The following is a 19,556-nucleotide window of genomic DNA, read 5'->3' as shown; positions in this document are numbered from 1 at the left end:
AGTTCAGTAAGATAGGGAAATTTAAATAACAAAGTAATTCCCTAAGAGAGAGGAATACAGTAATTCAGAAAGGAAGCTAAGAGATTTGCATCTTAACAAGCAAGCAAACAAAAACCAGCAAGAAACAGATGAAGGCAGCCAAGGTTCAAAGAATGGGTTTTGATGCTCTGCACCATCTACTGGTTTTCTCGCCAGATTCCCAACGGTTAATTTCTAATCAAGCAAATCAAACTCTAGTAGCCAGAGATCGACCTTCTGAAGTTATCATGCCTTCTAAAGACGTATGACAGGGCACATGTTGGGAGCAGATAACACCTCCGTGATTTGCTTTCTAACACTTCAGGTGATGCTTGCTCTGGTGTACATTTCCCTGTGGAAATAACAAGCACTTTCCTACCGATCACTTTTGCACGATACCAGATTCCATCTTCAAATTTAGCTACACAGGCTTGATTCTGAAGAGGACAAAGGATTTCCAGATTTTCTCCATCTTCACCTTTATAGAATTCCTCAATTGTTTTTAAAAGAGATAAAAAGTCCAGGTTCTCCATCTGAGGAGAAAGGGATATGACACTGCAGCTTAATAGAAAATGGAAGCTCAAATGTTGAATTTATTACAAGTACTGCTCAGAAATTCATAAACATTAACTGACATTAGATATAGATCAATGTGGTGTTATATAATTTATTTTGAACCTATTTTATTCAGAACCAGTATAAAATTACTATGTGTAGATATAAACAAAACTAAGATCCCATTCAACAAAGTAACTTACTGTATGTTCATCTAGATTATGTCTGTGTCCATACACATATACTCAAACTTTTGTTTTTAACAAAACTTAGTCATACTGTACATAAAATTTATAGTTTTTATTTTATGTGTATGGGTATGTTGCTTGTATGTATGTATGTATGTGCACCATGTGCATGCATGATACCCATGAGGCCAGAAGAGTGCATTAGATTCTCCTGCAATTGGTGTTTCAGATGGTTGTGAGCTACCATGTAGGTACTGGAAAATAAACCCAGGTCCTCTAGGAAGCAGCCAGTGCTTTTAAGCCTCTCCAGTCTCTCCAAACCTCTGTATGCACAATTTAGTGACCACTATTTTCCCATTAACACTCATTTTGCTTCAGTAAATGTTTCTACTCATGTTTCTAAGCTATATTTAGTTTTCTCTAAATGATCCAAATGATTATGCAATCCAAGATTATACTATTTTTCTGGCTGCTATCTCTAGAATTCATAAACAAACTCTACAAACTAGCACAGCCCTCTTTTCATAATATTTTACAGAGTTGGGGCTAGACAGATGGCTCAGTGGTTAAGAGTGCATGTTGCTCTTGGGGAGGCCCCAGGTTCTGTTCCAGCAATCATGTCAAGTAGCTTACAATCACCTGAACTTCCAGATCCAAGAGGATCCATAGTTTCTGGCCTCCCCCATCACTTACACTTACAAGCACACCCCACATATATAAAATTAAAAAAATAGAAATGAATCTTAAAAAACAACCTCTTCTGGATCACTGAGATGGCTCAGCAGGCAAAGGTGCTTGCTGACAAGGCTTACAATCTTGCTGTTAACTCGAGTTTTCTAGGACCACATGGTGGGGGCGGAGGGGGGGGGAGAGCACCAATTCTGGCAAGTTGTCCTCTGGCCTCCACATTTGCATAATGAATAAGAACCATCAAAGCCCTTTTTCCAGAGGATCTTCCACCTTCTGGGTTCATGTGGTTGCATCCTTACACCATCCCTGTGGAGGCCACACAACTTGCAGAAGTGAATGCTCCCCTTTTATCATATGGCTTCCTGGATCAATTTCAGGTTGTTAGGCTTGTAGCAAGTTTCTTTATCTAACGAGCCATCTTGCCAGCACTCTTATATTATTATTTATTCTTCCTTTGAGTAGAGTATACTTGCTGTACTTCCCGCAAAGTAACTACAACATCCACAAGTTTGATAGATCTCAGCCAACCCTCTTTTTGCTGGTGATTTTGTATGATCATGCATGCTCAAATACACTGGAAGATACAATACTTACAACCCACTATTAGAATGCCAAAATTAAAGCATAACTCTGACCATGATTCTGACGTTTCTCATAAAACATTAGTACCTTTTTTTTTGTGCTCATGAATTAGTCTGATATCTTTGATGTCTGATATCTACTTCCCTATCATTTACCTAGCAGTTTTAAAATAAGTTGGTAATTCCCTCAAGTTAAAATGCAAAAGAACTGGTGCACAACTGTAATCCCAGGACTCAGGAAGCAGAGGCACGCATATCTCTAGGAGTTGAGGCTAGCTTGGACTATATACTGAGTTCCAGGACATCCAAGGACAAATAGCAAGATCTTTCCTCAAAGAAACAAACTTTCCTAATATTAATAACTGGCATTTGGAGAACTAATCAAATACCCTTGATTAGGGGAGAGGGAAGTATAGGAATTTCAAAAACAATATTTTCAGACCATACCAAATATAGCCTAAAGTTTAATAAATGAAACCTATTTTACTTAAGAATACAGAAAATTCACAAGTCCCTCCCCCCTTTTTTGAGACAGAGTCTTACCAACAACTGACCAACAACTCCAAGGTGGTTTCCTATGTATATAGTATTGGGGTTTCTGTTAAGACAACTTATGGCTCTTAGGGGAATATTTTCATTCCAAGTGGCATAAATTCATTCAAACTATATATATCCCTGTACATATAAAATAACAAAATATTATGTCTTCCTATGGTTTTTCCAAACAACCTTTCAATTGATAATATACCTACAACACAGTCCCTATACCTAATGTGCAGGCGATATTGTAGAAGAGGTGGCAGAAAGATTGTAAGAGTCAGGAGCCTAGGATATCGGCTATGACACAGCGTCTTCTCTATATGAGGGGCAAGGTGCACTCATAAAATCTCACACACATAGAACAACACCAAGTAGACTTGGAAGGCTGTATTTTTGTGTGTAACAACAATAAAAGAAGAGGAGGTCATGAATTGCAGAGGGCATGGGAGACCATGGGATGAGTGGGAGTGGGTAGAGAGAGGAGTAGAAATGATATAAGTACAGTACTCAATTATAAAGTTCTCAAAAAAATTTAATTAAAAATGTTAAAATAATAAATTAACATTATGCTTATCTACCAAAACAAAAAGACATTGGAAGAAAAAGAAATGCATGTCCTATTTATTACAAGGCTAGGAGCTTCCATTAATCATGCAGGCAACCAGAAAGTGGTGCTGCATTGGAGATGGCAGGCTCTGAAGCAACATGGCCCAGTTCAAGCCAGAATGTATATTTTCAGAGTTGTGTGGAAAAAAGACGTTTTATCTATGTGATCAGACTCCACATCTAATAGAGGCAGTAGCATCTTTATCACAGCATTTATGTGTGTATATGTATTTTGCCTGTATGCATACTTGTGCACCACTTGCATGTTTAATCCCATGGAAGGCCAGAAGAGGGCATTAGATCCCATGGAAATGAAATTGCAGTGAGCCAACATGTGGGTCCCTGGTAGAACAACCAGTACTCTTAAATGCTGAGTCATCTTCAGCCCCAACCACAGTATTTCTGTGATATTAGTGATGACTTCACAGGAAGACTATGGTTTATATATGAACTAATTCATATAAAACAATGAGAGACCAATGACAAGCCTGCTGTTTTATTAGCTGTCTAAACTGATTTATCAATCACACATCCCAAGCTCAATCTAAGAAGGTTTACTCTAGTTTGAAGTTAGTAATAGCAGTTCTTAGATCTTTCTGGTTGGAATTAGCTTTCCCAGTCTCTTGTCTATAGGGAAGCAAGAAACACTCAGACATAAGTACCACTCTTATCTTTTTCTACCTTTATTTCACTAACTTGTAGGAGAAAGATTTCTATTTGTCATAAGTCCAGTGAACTTCCTGTTGTTTATAGTTGCAGCTTCTAAGAAGTTTAAACGTACAGAAGACTTGATTAATTTGTATTTATTCTATTAAACATTTCTATTTAAAAATCTTTTTTAAAAAGTGTATACTTACCAGCTGAAGATAAAAATCAGTAGGACTATTTATATGGCAAACCATGACTGAAACTTCAGTCATCTCTTCAGGCAAAATGGGTGGATGATAGCATAAAGTTGTATTTTTTTCACTGTGACTTCTTGGTGATTGTGACCTAAACCTAATTAAAAGCATAATAAGCAAACCAATTCCTATAAAGGTTTTGGGCTTGTATAAACATTGACTTATTTACCAAAAGTATACCATTTTCAATGTTTCTCTAACTTATAACTTGGCATGGTTTCCACTTATTTAGCCCTGTAATAAACACTCAGATTTCTATCAGAGGACTCTGGAGCTGAGACTGGTCAAAAGCATGTCACGGCTGCTGTGGGCTGCGGTGGTGCTGAGGTGAGACCAGCTCAATCTCTGTGGCCTTTCTGCGCTCACTGCTCTCTGCCTTTACTCTTCTAAAGGAAACCTATGTGGACCATCTCTGGAGTCACACAACACTAGCTAGGATCTTCTGCTGTCTCCATAGTTACTTAAGTCATCTTAGTATCACTTAGAGTAGTGATATGAACTCATTCCAAAGGCTACATAATTTAAGTCAGGAACAGTTAAATTACAATTCATGGAACTAAATAGCTTTTTATGAAACTTATAGAACACCAAATATGTTTAGTAATTATACATACTTTCTATTTTAAGTGATGTGTGTGTGTGTGTTTAACATATGTGTGAAAATTAAGGTGCTCATGGTGCATGAGTGGAGGTCAGAGTTTAACCTCAGGTATAGGTCTTAGCTTTCCACCTTGTTTGATCTGAGATCTCCTCTTCTGTGTATGTCAGGCTTGCTGGCCCGTGAGCTTCTAAGGGTTCTCCTGCCTCTGCCACCTATCCTGCCCTAGGAGCACTAAGATTAGATGCTTGTGATGTGAGGTTATTTTATTCTGGGTCTGGGTATTAAAACTCAGTCCCTTCAGCGTGTGTGACAAGCACCTTTATTCACGGAGCCATTTCCCCAGTCTTCTATTTTAGGTTGCCATAACTTCTTACTTCTTAAAGCAAACTAAATGTAATTTTCACAAACAAGTATATTTAGACAGCATGAGAGCAATGTTTTGAAGCCACTAAGAACATGCTAAAGTTCATTTATGATAACTTTTTAGACTATTTTATGTGTATGAATGTTTTGTCTATATGCGTATGTATACAGCACAGGCATGCCTGGTGCCCTCAGACATCAGAAGAAAAGAGTCAGGTCCCCTGGAACTATAGTTACAGATGGTTTTGAGCCACCATGTGGGTACTGGGAACTGAACCAGGGTCCTCTATAAAAACAGCATATGTTCTTAACCACTGAGCATCTCTCTAGCATAAGCCTATAATTTTTATCATCATCACCATTCATGACAGAGTCTCATATAGCCAAGCCTGGCTTTGAACCTGCTCTATAGGCAAGGGTAGTGCTGTATTTCTGATCTTCCTTCCTTTCCCTCCTGAGTGCTAGGATCATGGTGCTGTGCCTGCCTGTTCATATGGTGCTGGGGATTGAAGCCAGAGTCTATGCACACCAGGCAGGCACTCTGACAAGTCTACTACATCCCTAGGCCAGATTCCAGTATTTTTAATACTCTTGTTTTCACTGGCAGTGTTGGCATACACCTTTAATCCTAGCATTTGGGAGGAAGAGTCAGGTGATCTCTGAGTTTGAGGTCACCCTGGTCTACAGAGTGAGTTCCAAGACAGCCAGGGCTACACAGAGAAACCCTGTCTCGAAAACAAAACAAACAACAAAACTCCCAAACCCTCTTTTCCTATTTATAGCTATAATCTTTCAAAAGAGATTTACTTTTATGTTTCTAAGTATTTTGCATGCATGTAAATATCTGTGCCACATGTGTGTCTGTTATTTGAGGACAACAGAAGGTGGCATTGTGTTTTATGAGTTAGTACTCTAACTCATAATATCTTCAGCCCCTAGAACTTAAATATTGAATATTTAAGTTTTAACAAGTCACTTACCTTGCTAGTTCCATAAAAACCAATGCATCTCTGAGAGACACAGGCATATCACTGCTGATTTTATTTGTTGGTGGTTTCTGCAGATCTACAATAAGGACATCATCTTCTTCTCCAAAAACTTTCATTAAGACAGCCTTCTTATTTACCATTTTCAAAAATTCCACTTTTGCCTCCTTTTCCCAGCCCTCAGTCTATGGAAAAAATAAAGTTCCAAAGTGGTTAGTAATTATAGTTAGCTCTAAAGTTAGTGTGGATGTAGTTGGGTATACCAGCTGGCCTACGACTTAAAGTAAAGGCACTGAACCAACCATATGCATTTAGGAATCATCTGAGGCAGTGAACCAAGTGCAGTCTATCTATGTACAAGGTAGATATCTACAATCTGTAGTCTCCCCTCCCCTAGCCTGAAACCTGCTTGCTCAGGGGTGGAGCTTCCTGCTCATTCGTTCTGCCACGCCCACTGCTGAAACCTGCGGAGCCACACACGTGCACCTTTCTACTGGACCAGAGATTATTCGGCGGGAATCGGGTCCCCTCCCCCTTCCTTCATAACTAGTGTCGCAACAATAAAATTTGAGCCTTGATCAGAGTAACTGTCTTGGCTACATTCTTTTCTCTCGCCACCTAGCCCCTCTTCTCTTCCAGGTTTCCAAAATGCCTTTCCAGGCTAGAACCCAGGTTGTGGTCTGCTGGCCGGACACAAAAACAATCTAAAGAAACAACCTTAAGATATGTATAAGTTTATAAGTCACTTTCGAATAGTATAAAAATTGAGGGCTGGAGAAGCGGCTCAGTGGTCTGGATGGAGCACTTGCTGCTCTGGCATCTGGGATAAGAGTCTCAGCACCCAGACGGTGAGTCATAACCATCTGTAACTCTAGCTCCAGGGGACTCTGGCACTTTCACAGGCATCAGGTACATATGTACAGACATGGAGGCAAAACATTCATACACATAATATAAAATATCTAAAAATTAATATATACACATATGTTTAAATATATGTATGTTTTTCAAGACAGGGTTTCTCTGTCCTGGCTGTCCTGGAACTTGCTTTGTAGACCAGGCTGGCCTTGCCAACTCACAGTCATCTACATGCCTTTGCATCCCAAGTGCAGGATTAAAGGTATGCATTAGCACACCTGGCTAAAAAAGAATATTAATGAAAACTATAATGACTTAAAAGTATGTTTCATATGAATTTTCCACTTAAATTACAGAACTTCAAAAGGCAATTCTGAATGTATACTTTAAGACTCCAGTACTGTGACAGTATAACAGACTAAATAATGGACACCAAAGAAATAAAATTTGGTGCTAGGAATGTAGCTCAGCTGGCAGTGTACTTGCCTGGATAATCCCAGGACCACATTAATTAGGTGTAGTCATGTACCCATCCTGATTAGTGTGGTAAACTTGACACACCTTAGTCTTAAGGGAGGAGAAACCTCAGTTCAGATTACCTAAATTAGTTTGATCTGATAGCATGTGTATTAAATACTGCCTTGATTTTTAATTAATGTAAGAGGATCCGTCCTACTGTGGTCAGCACTACTGCTAGGCAGTTGGTCTTGGGCTGCTTAAGAGAGTTAGCTAATCATAAGCCTGTGAGCGAACCAGCTAGCAAACAGCACCAGAATCTTCCACAGTTCCTGCTTCCATGCACTTTCTTAGCTTGAGCGAGTTCTCTAGTCAGAGGTAATGCTGCCTGGAATAGCAAGCAGTTCTACATTCAGGTTCCTGTCTGCAGTTCCTGCTCTGAGTTCCCGCAATGACAAATTGTGAGCTAAAAATACAAGTCAAAGAAACACTTGTATTTTGGCCTTAAGTTGCTTTTGGCCAGTGTTTTAGTAAAGCAGCAGAGATCAAACTTTATAATTCTAGTTTCAGAAGATAGACACAGGAAGTCATCCTGGCTATACAGGGAGTTGGAGGTCAGTGTAGACCACTTGAAATTCTATCTCAAAAAAAAAAACAAAACATATCTCTGATGCGTTGCTAGAAACTGAACTCTGGTCTTCTGCAAGCACTTTTAGCCACTGAGTCATCTTCCAGCATTTTACTTAAAAAAGAGAATTTGTTCATTTATTCTGCCCACCATCTGTTGACTATCTGCTCTGTGGCAGAAGGAGTGGCTAAGTGTTGTGAATAGTGATGAACAAAGGCACAAACTCCTGCTTTCACAGACCTCCCAACACAACAACAGCCTCACATATACTTTTATATATAGTTCTAGTTCCTAAGATTTCTTGGTGAAAAGATTCACAAATAATTCCAAACATGAGCCATGAATAAAATACAGAGGAGAGGGGGGATATATAGAAATAGATACTATCCCATTTTCTAACAGATTTTTTTTTTTTTACAAAATTGACTCTAAAATGTGGTATTTACTTGAATATTTTATTATGTTCATATGAACTTTATTGAGCTCAAATTTTCATTACAAATATTTTCAGTTATGGAAGCTGAGGCTTATGGCAACTTTTATTGGCACTAATAGTTCATAATCAGAATGTGTTTGTCAAGGCTAACTGGTTCTTTCAGACCAACTCAGCAACTTCACTGGCAACACAACTAAAACTCCACAGCCTTTGAGGGAGAATCACTTTCTCTCTCACTTACTGAATTGTATGGGACGATGTCTTTCAAGGAGCACAGGTGTGCTAAATGTGGGATGTCTTTCAACAGTTCCTCACTGTATGGTTCAGACTTCATTAGAAGCAGACAGAAGTCACTTAGTGTAATATGCTGTTCACCATCATGCTCTGGTCCCTCATGTGTGTCACCAACTCTAGGAAAAAGTAATAGTAAGAATAATGGTTTACTGGGTGTGGTCATGCATGCCTTTAATCTCAAGAGAACAGAAGGCAGGCGGGCAGGGACAGAGGCTTATGGATCTGTGCTGGTTTGAGGCCAACCTGGTGTATACATTAAGTTCCAGGTCAGGCCATGCTGCATAGAAAGGCCTTATCTCAAGAAAGATAAATAAAAAAATTATGTTTCAATCTTTAAATTCCTATTATTCTCTACAAGATGTATATATCTAAGGATAACTACCTAAAGTTAAATCTTGTAGAAATGTAGATTTTAAATTAATACTTTTTATTAATAATTTTATTAATCATTAAATTCTTAAGCAGACACAGTCTTACTACACAGAATTACATCTTGGCTACCTTTATTTGAACTTTCACCAACTCATTCAGTTTAAACTTGAATGATAATGAATATACTCATACTTATAAAGCCGTGACCATTAAATAAAGTAACCATGCTACAGACAATAGTGACTCTCACTACAAGATTGTTTCAGTTTCTTTTTCTAAGACTTAGAACAGAGTTTTGGATACCTATAGTGAGTCAGACAGCACGACACTTAAACATCCTGTAATGAATTTATAGCAGCAAGATTAAAAAAATTTGCCCAATCCCTTGTAGCTAAGTATTAGTACTTTACTTAAAACACCAGCTACATTCAGCCCCTGCTCTGAAAACCATCAGATGTGCATCTGGAGCACATAAACATCTGGAGCACATAAACAGAGCTCTTTTCCAAGTTCCTCTTCTAGCAACACTGATAAAGGACAACGTTTAACTTAATTTGTAAGACAAATATACAGTAGAGCAGAGGCCTTAGAAGTGAAGGATGACAGTTCTTTATTATTTCCTTCCTTCCTTTAATCCTCTTTCCCATAAATGTTTCTAAGCAGGCCCAGAACACACAATAATCACAAAGAGTCATACCCTGTGATGATCAGGACTTCAGAATTTCCAAAATCTACCATGAATATCTGTATTAGTGAAATTTCACAGACTGAGAATTTGGTTGGACTACATGGTTTTCTAATATTTTTAGTTTTTGATGGAATTATTTCAGTGATAATTCCTCGACACCACATTCTATTCTTAATACTGTTGACAAATATTCTTGCACCTATATAATGGGAGAGACAAATCATTAGCATTTATGAATAAAGAATCAAGTAAAGCTCTACCTTAAAATATGTATCTGAGTTTTCCAAGTAAGAGATTGTATTTCATTGATTTACTAATTATACAAGTGCTATGAAAATAAAAGGCAATATATTACAGCAGTTTCTTTACTTCAGTAACTTATAAGCTAATTGAAAGGCTAAAGATATATTAAGTATAAGCTGTTAGTGAGGAGCTTTGTTCCACAAACTACATTAGCACAGTCAAATGAAATTGTCTTGCCATCAAAAAGCTAAAGGAAGGTCTTTCAGAGATCACTAGCTTACTATTAATACACACACACACTCACTAGTTCACTATTAATACACACACACACACACACACACACACCCTATGAATATATTAACTTACATGATACACGTACTTTCTCTTGGTAAATGTGAGTTACAATTAAGATAAAATGAATAGTATTATATAAAAATTACAAAATTGATTAACACTAATTAACACAGTGTAATTCAGAGAAGGGGAGGATAAACTAAAATGTCCATGAAAAAAGATGAAGAAAGAGGCCTGATTGTGAATGTATCCTATGAGCTGTTAATATTCTTAGCCTTTTGTGTTTGAATCCTCTTGTTCTCCACAATAATCCTATGGACTTGGTTTTGTTGTTTGTGTTTTGAGACAAGGTCTCACTATGTAGTTCTGGCTGTCCACTATGTAGCCCAGGCTGGCCCCCGACTCTCACAGAGACCCGCCTGCCTCTGCCTCCCCAGTGCTGGGATTGAGGGTGTGAGCCACTGTACCTGACATGGAGCAGGTTCTTTTGCTGTAGGAAATCTGAGATGTGGGGCTCAGAAAATGGTGTGTCAATGTGTCATTTTGGCATACTAAGCAAAACAAACTTCCAGGACCAAGGCCTTTCTAATCTTCCCTAGGATTTTCCCATGAGCAAAACTGAAGTCTATTTCCTCAAAGTTCTTTTATCTAAAAGAACTTCCCAAAGAACAGGACTCTCTTAAACTCCCTAACAATAGTCAGAAAGCTAGAAAAAAAAATAAACACCGGGAAAAAAAAAGACAGTAAAGAAGTCGTCACAGCTGATGCAGGCTCTTCATCTGTTCTAAGGTCAGCACTCAGAGATTACCTGAAGGCTTTCACTGCAGAAGACACACTTTGCAATAATTTACAACTGGCTCTGGCTTCTCTTCCACCCTGGTTCTCTTTTCTCTAGGGCATGATTAAGCTTCAACCATCTAGCCTTTTTTTCTTGAATTTCATACTTTCTATAGTTCCTATGTATACTAATATATTTATTATTCTCTCTGTAAACCTGTCTTGTTAGAGAACATTGGCTGTGGTCTGGATGATGGGCAGGAAAGGGTTAACTTCTTGTCTATCCCAACAGAACAAAGAGAAACTGCAAGACTAGCTCAAACCACAGTGAGTTTGGGAAATGTAGTATGCTAGAACCTGTCCTCTTAACAATACTTCATTCTAAAGAGGGTGTTATGGGCTTTGTTATTTGAAAAGCAATTTACTCTATAACGGAGCTGTTACACTCCAAACATGTATTAACATTGATTTTAATAGTTAGCTAACTTAACCTACATACTTTATTTTAAATAATTCTAAAACTTTTATATGACTATTATAAGAAGAAAAAAAAAACTTTTGCAAGTTTATACAGGTTAGCCAATGGCCAAATATTACAGTATTTAAACAAACTTTATAGTATAATCTAGAGTAATCTTTACCTAGTTCCAAAATGTCTGAAGGATCAAGGTGTAAGCTCCTATTGCAAACTTGCTTCATCTTCTTCTCCAATATTGTTGCATCTTTTATTTGTGAATATTTCCGCACATAGAAGTGGCAAGGATGTATTACATGACTTACAAAAACTAGCTCTGGACAACCTGGGCAAGAATTTAAATTTAAAGCACATTATTAAAACATGACATGGGAAAGAACCATAAAAAGTAAGCAATTATAGTTTCTTAAAAAAAAAAAAAACTCTCAAAAAACCAAAACCAACCCCTCCCCCAAAAAAACCCAAACCCAAACAAACACAACCAATCCAGAAACAAAAATAAACCAGTATTTTCACAGTGAGTTTCAAATTGTAAAGGTCCACAAAACACATAGATCTCCTTTGTCTGAGTGCTGCCAAGGATGAAACCCTGGCTGTCCTGCACCTTAGGCAAATGCTCTACCACTGACTACATTACCTCCTCTATGAACTCTTTAGCAACAAGAACTGAGAATTCTTTGTCTAACTTGAGAAACATTTTCTATAGGTTGAACTCAAGTTCACATGAGGTTTTAAAGTCACAGAACATGTTATAATACAGGAAATCTAGGAAGAAATCCATTTTGTCCAACACAGTAAAGCAGCAATTCTAATAAGAGAAAGGGGAAAAAAAAAAAAAAACAAACAGTAATCCAAACAACCAGAAAAAACCACCCAAACCATGAATAACAGCACATCTTCCTCAAAATGGCCGTAAGTGCAAACAGACTTGTGGTTTGACTGAGAATGCCCCGTATGCTTATACACTTGACTGCTTGCTCCCAAGTTGGTGGAAAAATTTGGGAAGAATTATGTGTGGCTTTGTTGAAGGAGTTATGTCAGAAGGGGTGGGTTCTGAGGATTCAAAGGTCCATGCCATTCCTATCCTGCTCTCTCTGTCACATATTTATGTTTCAAATTACCAGCTACTGCTCCAGGGCCATGCCTGTCTGATGCCATTCTTCCTGCCATGATGGTCATGAATTCTAACCCTTGAAACTGTAAGCCCCAAATAAACTCTTCTATAAGTGGCATTGGCCATAGTGTCTTATAACAGACACCCATAATCTTAATGAATGCTTGGTCCCCAGTCGATGGAACTGTTCAGGAAGAATTAAAAGGTGCAGCCTTGTTGAAGGAAGTAATCAAGACAGGCCTCAAGTCACCATTTAAAAGACAACTAAACTAGTTGCCTGGATTATAAAACATCTGGCTATTCTGTTGTCTCCAAAGCAAATCATCTCACTGAAAAAGATATCCACAGACCAAGAGTCAAAGGAATAAAAATTAGGTTCGTATAGCTATTCAAGACAAAAGTACTTAAAAGATAAAGACCACTACATAATAATAAAAGGAACAACACATCAAGAAGATACAACGATTGTAAATATGTGTATTCTAAGTGTTAGAACATCTTTCACAAAACAAACATTAAAGGGCATGGAAAATCAGGCAGCTACTTCAACACACTTTTATTTAAACTAAAAATCAACAAAGAAACAAAAGTTAAACTACCTCATGCAGCAGTTAGACCTATCATTATCTACAGAAGATTCCATTTAACAACTATACATTCTTTTTAGCAGTCCATGGAATCTTCCATATAAAATTATAGGCTTCAAAGAATGCTTAACAAATACAAAAGAATTGATGAATTCTAGGTCAACTGGTGGTACTCGAAGAAATGAGAGAGTGAGGGAATAAATTAAAAATGTCCTAGAATCAAATCCGAGTGTGGCAGTGCAGACCTTTAATCCCAGTGCTCAGCAGGCAGCAGAGCTCCAGGACGGCCTGGTCTACACAGGAAGTTCTAGGGCAGCTAAAGCAACACAGTGAGACCTCTCTCAAGACAGAATGAAATCTCAGAAGCAAATGAAAACAGCACCACGACTTATTAGCATGTCTGCAATACAGCTAAGGCAGTTCTAAGTGTAAGTTTGCAGCTATCAAGTATTCGTTCACGTTAAAAATAATGAGTGAGTCACACACGGTGATCTCAGAACATGGGAGGTGGAGGCAAGAGGACTAGGAGGTCAAGATGATCCTCACTTACAAAGTGAGTTTGAGGCTACTTTGGGCTATGTAAAACCCTGTCTCAACTCCCCTATAGCCCCCAAATAACGTAGATATTCTTCCAAGTCTCAGAATAACAAAATCAAGCCAAATGCTGCTGGCAGAAGAAATAACAAAAGATAAGCTTAGAAATTAATGAAGACTAAAAGAATATACTGAATTGATTCTCTGAAAGAAAAGTAAGATTGGCAATCTTAATAAATTTAATCAAAAGAGAAGACTGTAAACTAATAAAATTATAAATAAAAAAGGAGAGATGTAGTGGTGTTTTGAATGAAAATAGGTCCATAGGGAGTGGTACTATTAGGAGGTATGGCCTTGATGGAGTAGCGGTAGCTTTGTTGGAGGAAATGTCTCTGTGGAGCAGACTTTGAGGTCTTAAGATGCACAAGCAGGCCCAGGGTCTCATTCTCTGCTTGCTGTCTGCTGATCCAGATGTAGAGCGCTCAGCTAACTCTGCAGCATGTCTGCCTGTCTCCTGTGTCCCACTATGCTTCCTGCCTTGATGACAATGGACTAGAACTGAACTGTAAGCCAGGCCCAATTAAATGCTTTCTTTTATTAGATACCAGGAATTACGATATTGCTGTGATAGGTCTGACCATACTTTTCTGTGGAGAAGTATTGAACACTTTAGAACTTTAGACTGACTTTAATTTAAGTGGGCCTTAATGGGCCTTACTATTAGGAGCATGGGAGACAGTGGTCTTGAGAGTGATTGGAACTGTGCCCCTCCAACAGGTTTCAGATGAGAACAATGTTAGTATGTGGCCTAGAGATCATTCTTGTGATATTTTGGTGAAGAATGTGGATGCTTTCTGCCCTTGTCTAGAAAATCTGCCTTAGGATAAAAATTTTTTTTATTGATCATAACATATAGGTATTTATTTATATACTTATTTTTAGTTTTTTTATTAATTAGGTATTTTCCTCATTTACATTTTCAATGCTATCCCAAAGGTCCCCCATACCCCCCAACCCCCTACCCATCCACTCCCCCTTTTTGGCCCTGGCGTTCCCCTGTACTGGGGCAAATAGAGTTTGCAAGTCCAATGGGCCTCTCTTTGCAGTGATGGCCGACTAGGCCATCTTTTGATACATATGCAGCTAAAGACAAGAGCTCCGGGGTACTGGTTAGTTCATATTGTTGTTCCACATATAGGGTTGCAGTTCCCTTTAGCTCCTTGGGTAATTTCTCTAGCTCCTCCATTGGGGGCCGTGTGACCCATCCAATAGCTGACTGTGATCATCCACTTCTGTGTTTGCTAGGCCCCGGCATAGTCTCACAAGAGACAGCTATATCTGGGTCCTTTCAGCAAAATCTTGCTAGTGTATGCAATAGTGTCAGCATTTGGAAGCTGATTGTGGGATGGATCCCTGCATATGGCAATCACTAGATGGTCCATCCTTTCGTCACAGCTCCAAATTTTGTCTCTGTAACTCCTTCCATGGGTGTTTTGTTCCCATTTCTAAGAAAGGGTAAAGTGTCCACACTTTGGTATTCGTTCTTCTTGAATTTCATGCGTTTGTCAAGTTGTATCTTATATCTTGGGTATCCTAAGTTTCTGGACTAATATCCACTTATCAGTGAGTACATATTGTGCGTATTTATTTATTTTTATTACGTATTTTCCTTAATTACATTTCCAATGTTAGCCCAAAAGTCCCCCATGCCCTCCCCACCACTCCCCTACTCACCCATTCCCACTTTTTGGCCCTGGTGTTCCCCTGTACTGGGGCATATAAAGTTTGCATGTCCAATGGGCCTCTCTTTTCAGTGATGGCCGACTAGGCCATCTTTTGATACATATGCAGCTAGAGTCAAGAGCTCTGGGGTACTGGTTAGTTCATAATGTTGTACCTGCAGGGTTGCAGATCTCTTTAGCTCCTTGGATACTTTCTCTAGCTCCTCCATTGGGGGCCCTGTGATCCATCCAATAGCTGACTGTGAGCATCCACTAATGTGTTTGCTAGGCCCTGGTCTAGTCTCACAAGGGACAACTATATCATGGTCCTTTCAGCAAACGCTTGCTAGTGTATGCAATGGTGTCATCCTTTGAAGGTTAATTATGGGATGGATCCCTGGATATGGCAGTCTCTAGATGGTCCATCCTTTTGTCTCAGCTCCAAACTGTGTTTCTGTAACTCCTTCCATGGGTGATTGTTTCCAATTCTAAGAAGGGGCAAAGTGTCCAAACTTTGGTCTTCATTCTTTCTTCAGTTTCATGTGTTTTGCAAAATGTATCTTATATCTCGGGTACACTAAGTTTCTGGACTAATATCCACTTATCAGTGAGTACATATCATTTGAGTTCTTTTGTGATTGGGTTACCTCACTCAGGATGATGCCCTCCAGGTCCAACTATTTGCCTAGGAATTTCATAAATTTATTCCTTTTAATAGCTGAGTAGTACTCCATTGTGTAAATGTACCACATTTTTTTTGTATCCATTCCTCTGTTGAGGGGCATCTGGGTTCTTTCCAGCTTCTGGCTATTATAAATAAGGCTGCTATGAACATAGTGGAGCATGTGTCCTTCTTACCGGTTGGGACATCTTCTGGATATATGCCCAGGAGAGGTATTGCGGGATCCTTCGGTAGTACTTTGTCCAATTTTCTGAGGAACCGCCAGACTGATTTACAGAGTGGTTGTACAAGCTTGCAATCCCACCAACAATGGAGGAGTGTTCCTCTTTCTCCACATCCTCGCCAGCATCTGCTGTCACCTGAATTTTTGATCTTAGCCATTCTGACTGGTGTGAGATGGAATCTCTGGGTTGTTTTGATTTGCATTTCTCTGATGATTAAGGATGCTGAACAATTTTTCAGGTGCTTCTCAGCCATTCGGTATTCCTCAGGTGAGAATTCTTTGTTTAGCTCTGAGCCTCATTTTTTAATGGGGTTATTTGATTTTCTGGAGTCCACCTTCTTGAGTTCTTTATATATATTGGATATTAGTCCCCTATCTGATTTAAGATAGGTAAAGATCCTTTCCCAATCTGCTGGTGGTCTTTTTGTCTTATTGACGGTGTCTTTTGCCTTGCAGAAGCTTTGCAGTTTCATGAGGTCCCATTTGTCAATTCTCAATCTTACAGCACAAGCCATTGCTGTTCTATTCAGGAATTTTTTCCCTGTGCCCATATCTTCGAGACTTTTCCCCACTTTCTCCTCTATAAGTTTCAGTGTCTCTGGTTTTATGTGGAGTTCCTTGATCCACTTAGATTTGACCTTAGTACAAGGAGAGAGGAATGGATCGATTCGCATTCTTCTACATGATAACCACCAGTTGTGCCAGCACCATTTGTTGAAAATGTTTTCTTTTTTCCACTGGATGGTTTTAGCTCCCTTGTCAAAGATCAAGTGACCATAGGTGTGTGGGTTCATTTCTGGGTCTTCAATTCTATTCCATTGGTCTACTTGTCTGTCACTATACCAGTACCATGCAGTTTTTATAACAATTGCTCTGTAGTAAAGCTTTAGGTCAGGCATGGTGATTCCACCAGAGGTACTTTTATCCTTGAGAAGAGCTTTTGCTATCCTAGGTTTTTTTTTTTATTCCAGATGAATTCGCAGGTTGCTCTTTCTAATTCGTTGAAGAATTGAGTTGGAATTTTGATGGGGATTGTATTGAATCTGTAGATAGCTTTTAGCAAGATAGCCATTTTTACTATATTGATCCTGCCAATCCATGAGCATGGGAGATCTTTCCATCTTCTGAGATCTTCTTTAATTTCTTTCTTCAGAGACTTGAAGTTCTTATCATACAGATCTTTCACTTCCTTAGTTAGAGTCATGCCAAGATATTTTATATTATTTGTGACTATTGAGAAGGGTGTTGTTTCCCTAATTTCTTTCTCAGCCTGTTTATTCTTTGTGTAGAGGAAGGCCATTGACTTGTTTGAGTTAATTTTATATCCAGCTACTTCATTGAAGCTGTTTATCAGGCTTAGGAGTTCTCTGGTGGAATTTTTAGTGTCACTTATATATACTATCATATCATCTGCAAAAAGTGATATTTTGACTTCATCTTTTCCAATCTGTATCCCCTTGATCTCCTTTTGTTGTCGAATTGCTCTGGCTAGGACTTCAAGTACTATGTTGAATAGGTAGGGAGAAAGTGGGCAGCCTTGTGTAGTCCCTGATTTTAGTGGGATTGCTTCCAACTTCTCACCATTTACTTTGATGTTGGCTACTGGTTTGCTGTAGATTGCTTTTATCATGTTTAGGTATGGGCCTTGAATTCCTGATCTTTCCAAGACTTTTATCATGAATGGGTGTTGGATCTTGTCGAATGCTTTTTCCGCATCTAATGAGATGATCATGTGGTTTTTGTCTGTGAGTTTGTTTATATAATGGATTACGTTGATGGATTTCCGTATACCATCCCTGCATCCCTGGAATAAAACCTACTTGGTCAGGATGGATGATTGCTTTAATGTGTTCTTGGATTCGGTTAGCGAGAATTTTATTGAGTATTTTTGCATCGATATTCATAAGGGAAATTGGTCTGAAGTTCTCTATCTTTGTTGGATCTTTCTGTGGTTAGGATAAATTTAAGAGTTATGGATTAACAGCTTTGGCAGAGGACATTTTCAATCAACTTAGCTTTGACTACTAGCCAGTCTTATGTAGATCTATAATGACAAGGAGCAAGCTGAGCAGACAGAAATAGAAAATGTATAGTTGGAGGAGAAAAGGAACACCAGGTAGTGCAAACAGATTGAAGAAAAGCCTGATGCCAAGTGGAATAGAGGGAGTGGTAACACCAGAGCAAGACTCCACCTAGTTAAGCTTCCAACTTGTGAAAAGGAATTAAAGAAAAGCTTAGAGCCAGGCATAGTGATGTACACCTTAATTCCAGTACTAAGAAGGTAGAGGCTGGCAGATCTCTGAGTTCAAGACTAGCCTGGTCAAAGGAGTGAATTCCAGGACATCCAAGCTTAGACAGTGAAGGAAACCAAAAACAGAAAGCTGATGAAAATGTATTTAAGTGAGGGGGTCATGTTCCAACCCTAGCAAGTGGCAGTAGATAGTGGCTTTGGTCATGTGGTTCTGAGTTTAGAGTCAAGGATACAAGAAAGGTGTTATAGAATCTACCTCTGAGACTAAGAAAGGCCACTGAGGATAGGCATGTGTCAGAGGTATTCCTGCATGGAGGCCAGAGGGGCCATTACACAAAGCTGTAAAGTTGAAGCCTGGACTTCCTTAGAGACCAAGATATTAGAGATGCCAGAGCCATGGAATACCTGCTGAAGAAAGCTCCTAACAGGCAGTGGAATCAGCTCAAGAAAAAGAAGTGTGTTGTAGACAACAAAGCTGAAAGGAGTTAGAGATTAGAAAAATATTCTCACATCAGACATGGATATGCTTAATTTGGAATTTGCCTACCTAGCTTTTGATCCAGTATTTCCTCACTATGTTCCCTTTCCACTCTTTTGGAATGGTAATGGATATCCTGTGCCATTATAAGTTGGAAGTATCTAATCTGCTTTTTCATTTGTATTTACAGGGGATTACAAGTTAAGATATTGTGTGAGTCTTTAAAAAGACTTTGAACTTTGGACCGTTAAACAGTGCTGATACTATGATAGGCAATGGAGACTATGATATGGCTAGAAGTCTATGAGGGCCAGGGAGTGGAATATGGCCATAGGGCCTATTTGATACACTAATCATGTAGTGACATTATTAGAAGATGTGGTCTTGTTGGAGTAGGTATAGCTTTGCTGGAGGA

The 19,556-nt window shown here is 38.8% G+C and overlaps 1 protein-coding gene across 8 annotated transcripts in view; it reads right to left on the bottom strand.

The window, feature by feature from the left end:
• The window catches only part of Rnf17 (ring finger protein 17), a 122,383-nt gene that overhangs the window by 53,191 nt on the left and 49,636 nt on the right, over positions 1-19,556 (bottom strand). For 7 of the 8 annotated variants that reach the window (XM_006519108.3, XM_006519109.3, XM_006519110.4 and 4 more), the window contains 6 exons: positions 11,718-11,876; positions 9,772-9,961; positions 8,650-8,818; positions 6,025-6,215; positions 4,036-4,177; positions 398-551 (listed from right to left, as the gene is read on the bottom strand). In XM_006519108.3, coding sequence (XP_006519171.1) covers positions 398-551; positions 4,036-4,177; positions 6,025-6,215; positions 8,650-8,818; positions 9,772-9,961; positions 11,718-11,876 — 1,005 coding nt within the window. The remainder of the gene's footprint in view (positions 1-397; positions 552-4,035; positions 4,178-6,024; positions 6,216-8,649; positions 8,819-9,771; positions 9,962-11,717; positions 11,877-19,556) is intronic. The other variant, XM_006519112.1, reaches the window with a different exon arrangement.

Source organism: Mus musculus, chromosome 14 (genome assembly GCF_000001635.26).
Source record: "Mus musculus strain C57BL/6J chromosome 14, GRCm38.p6 C57BL/6J".
Lineage (NCBI taxonomy): Eukaryota > Metazoa > Chordata > Mammalia > Rodentia > Muridae > Mus > Mus musculus.
Note: the sequence above shows the minus strand (reverse complement) of the source record. Positions and strands in the feature narration are given on the sequence as shown.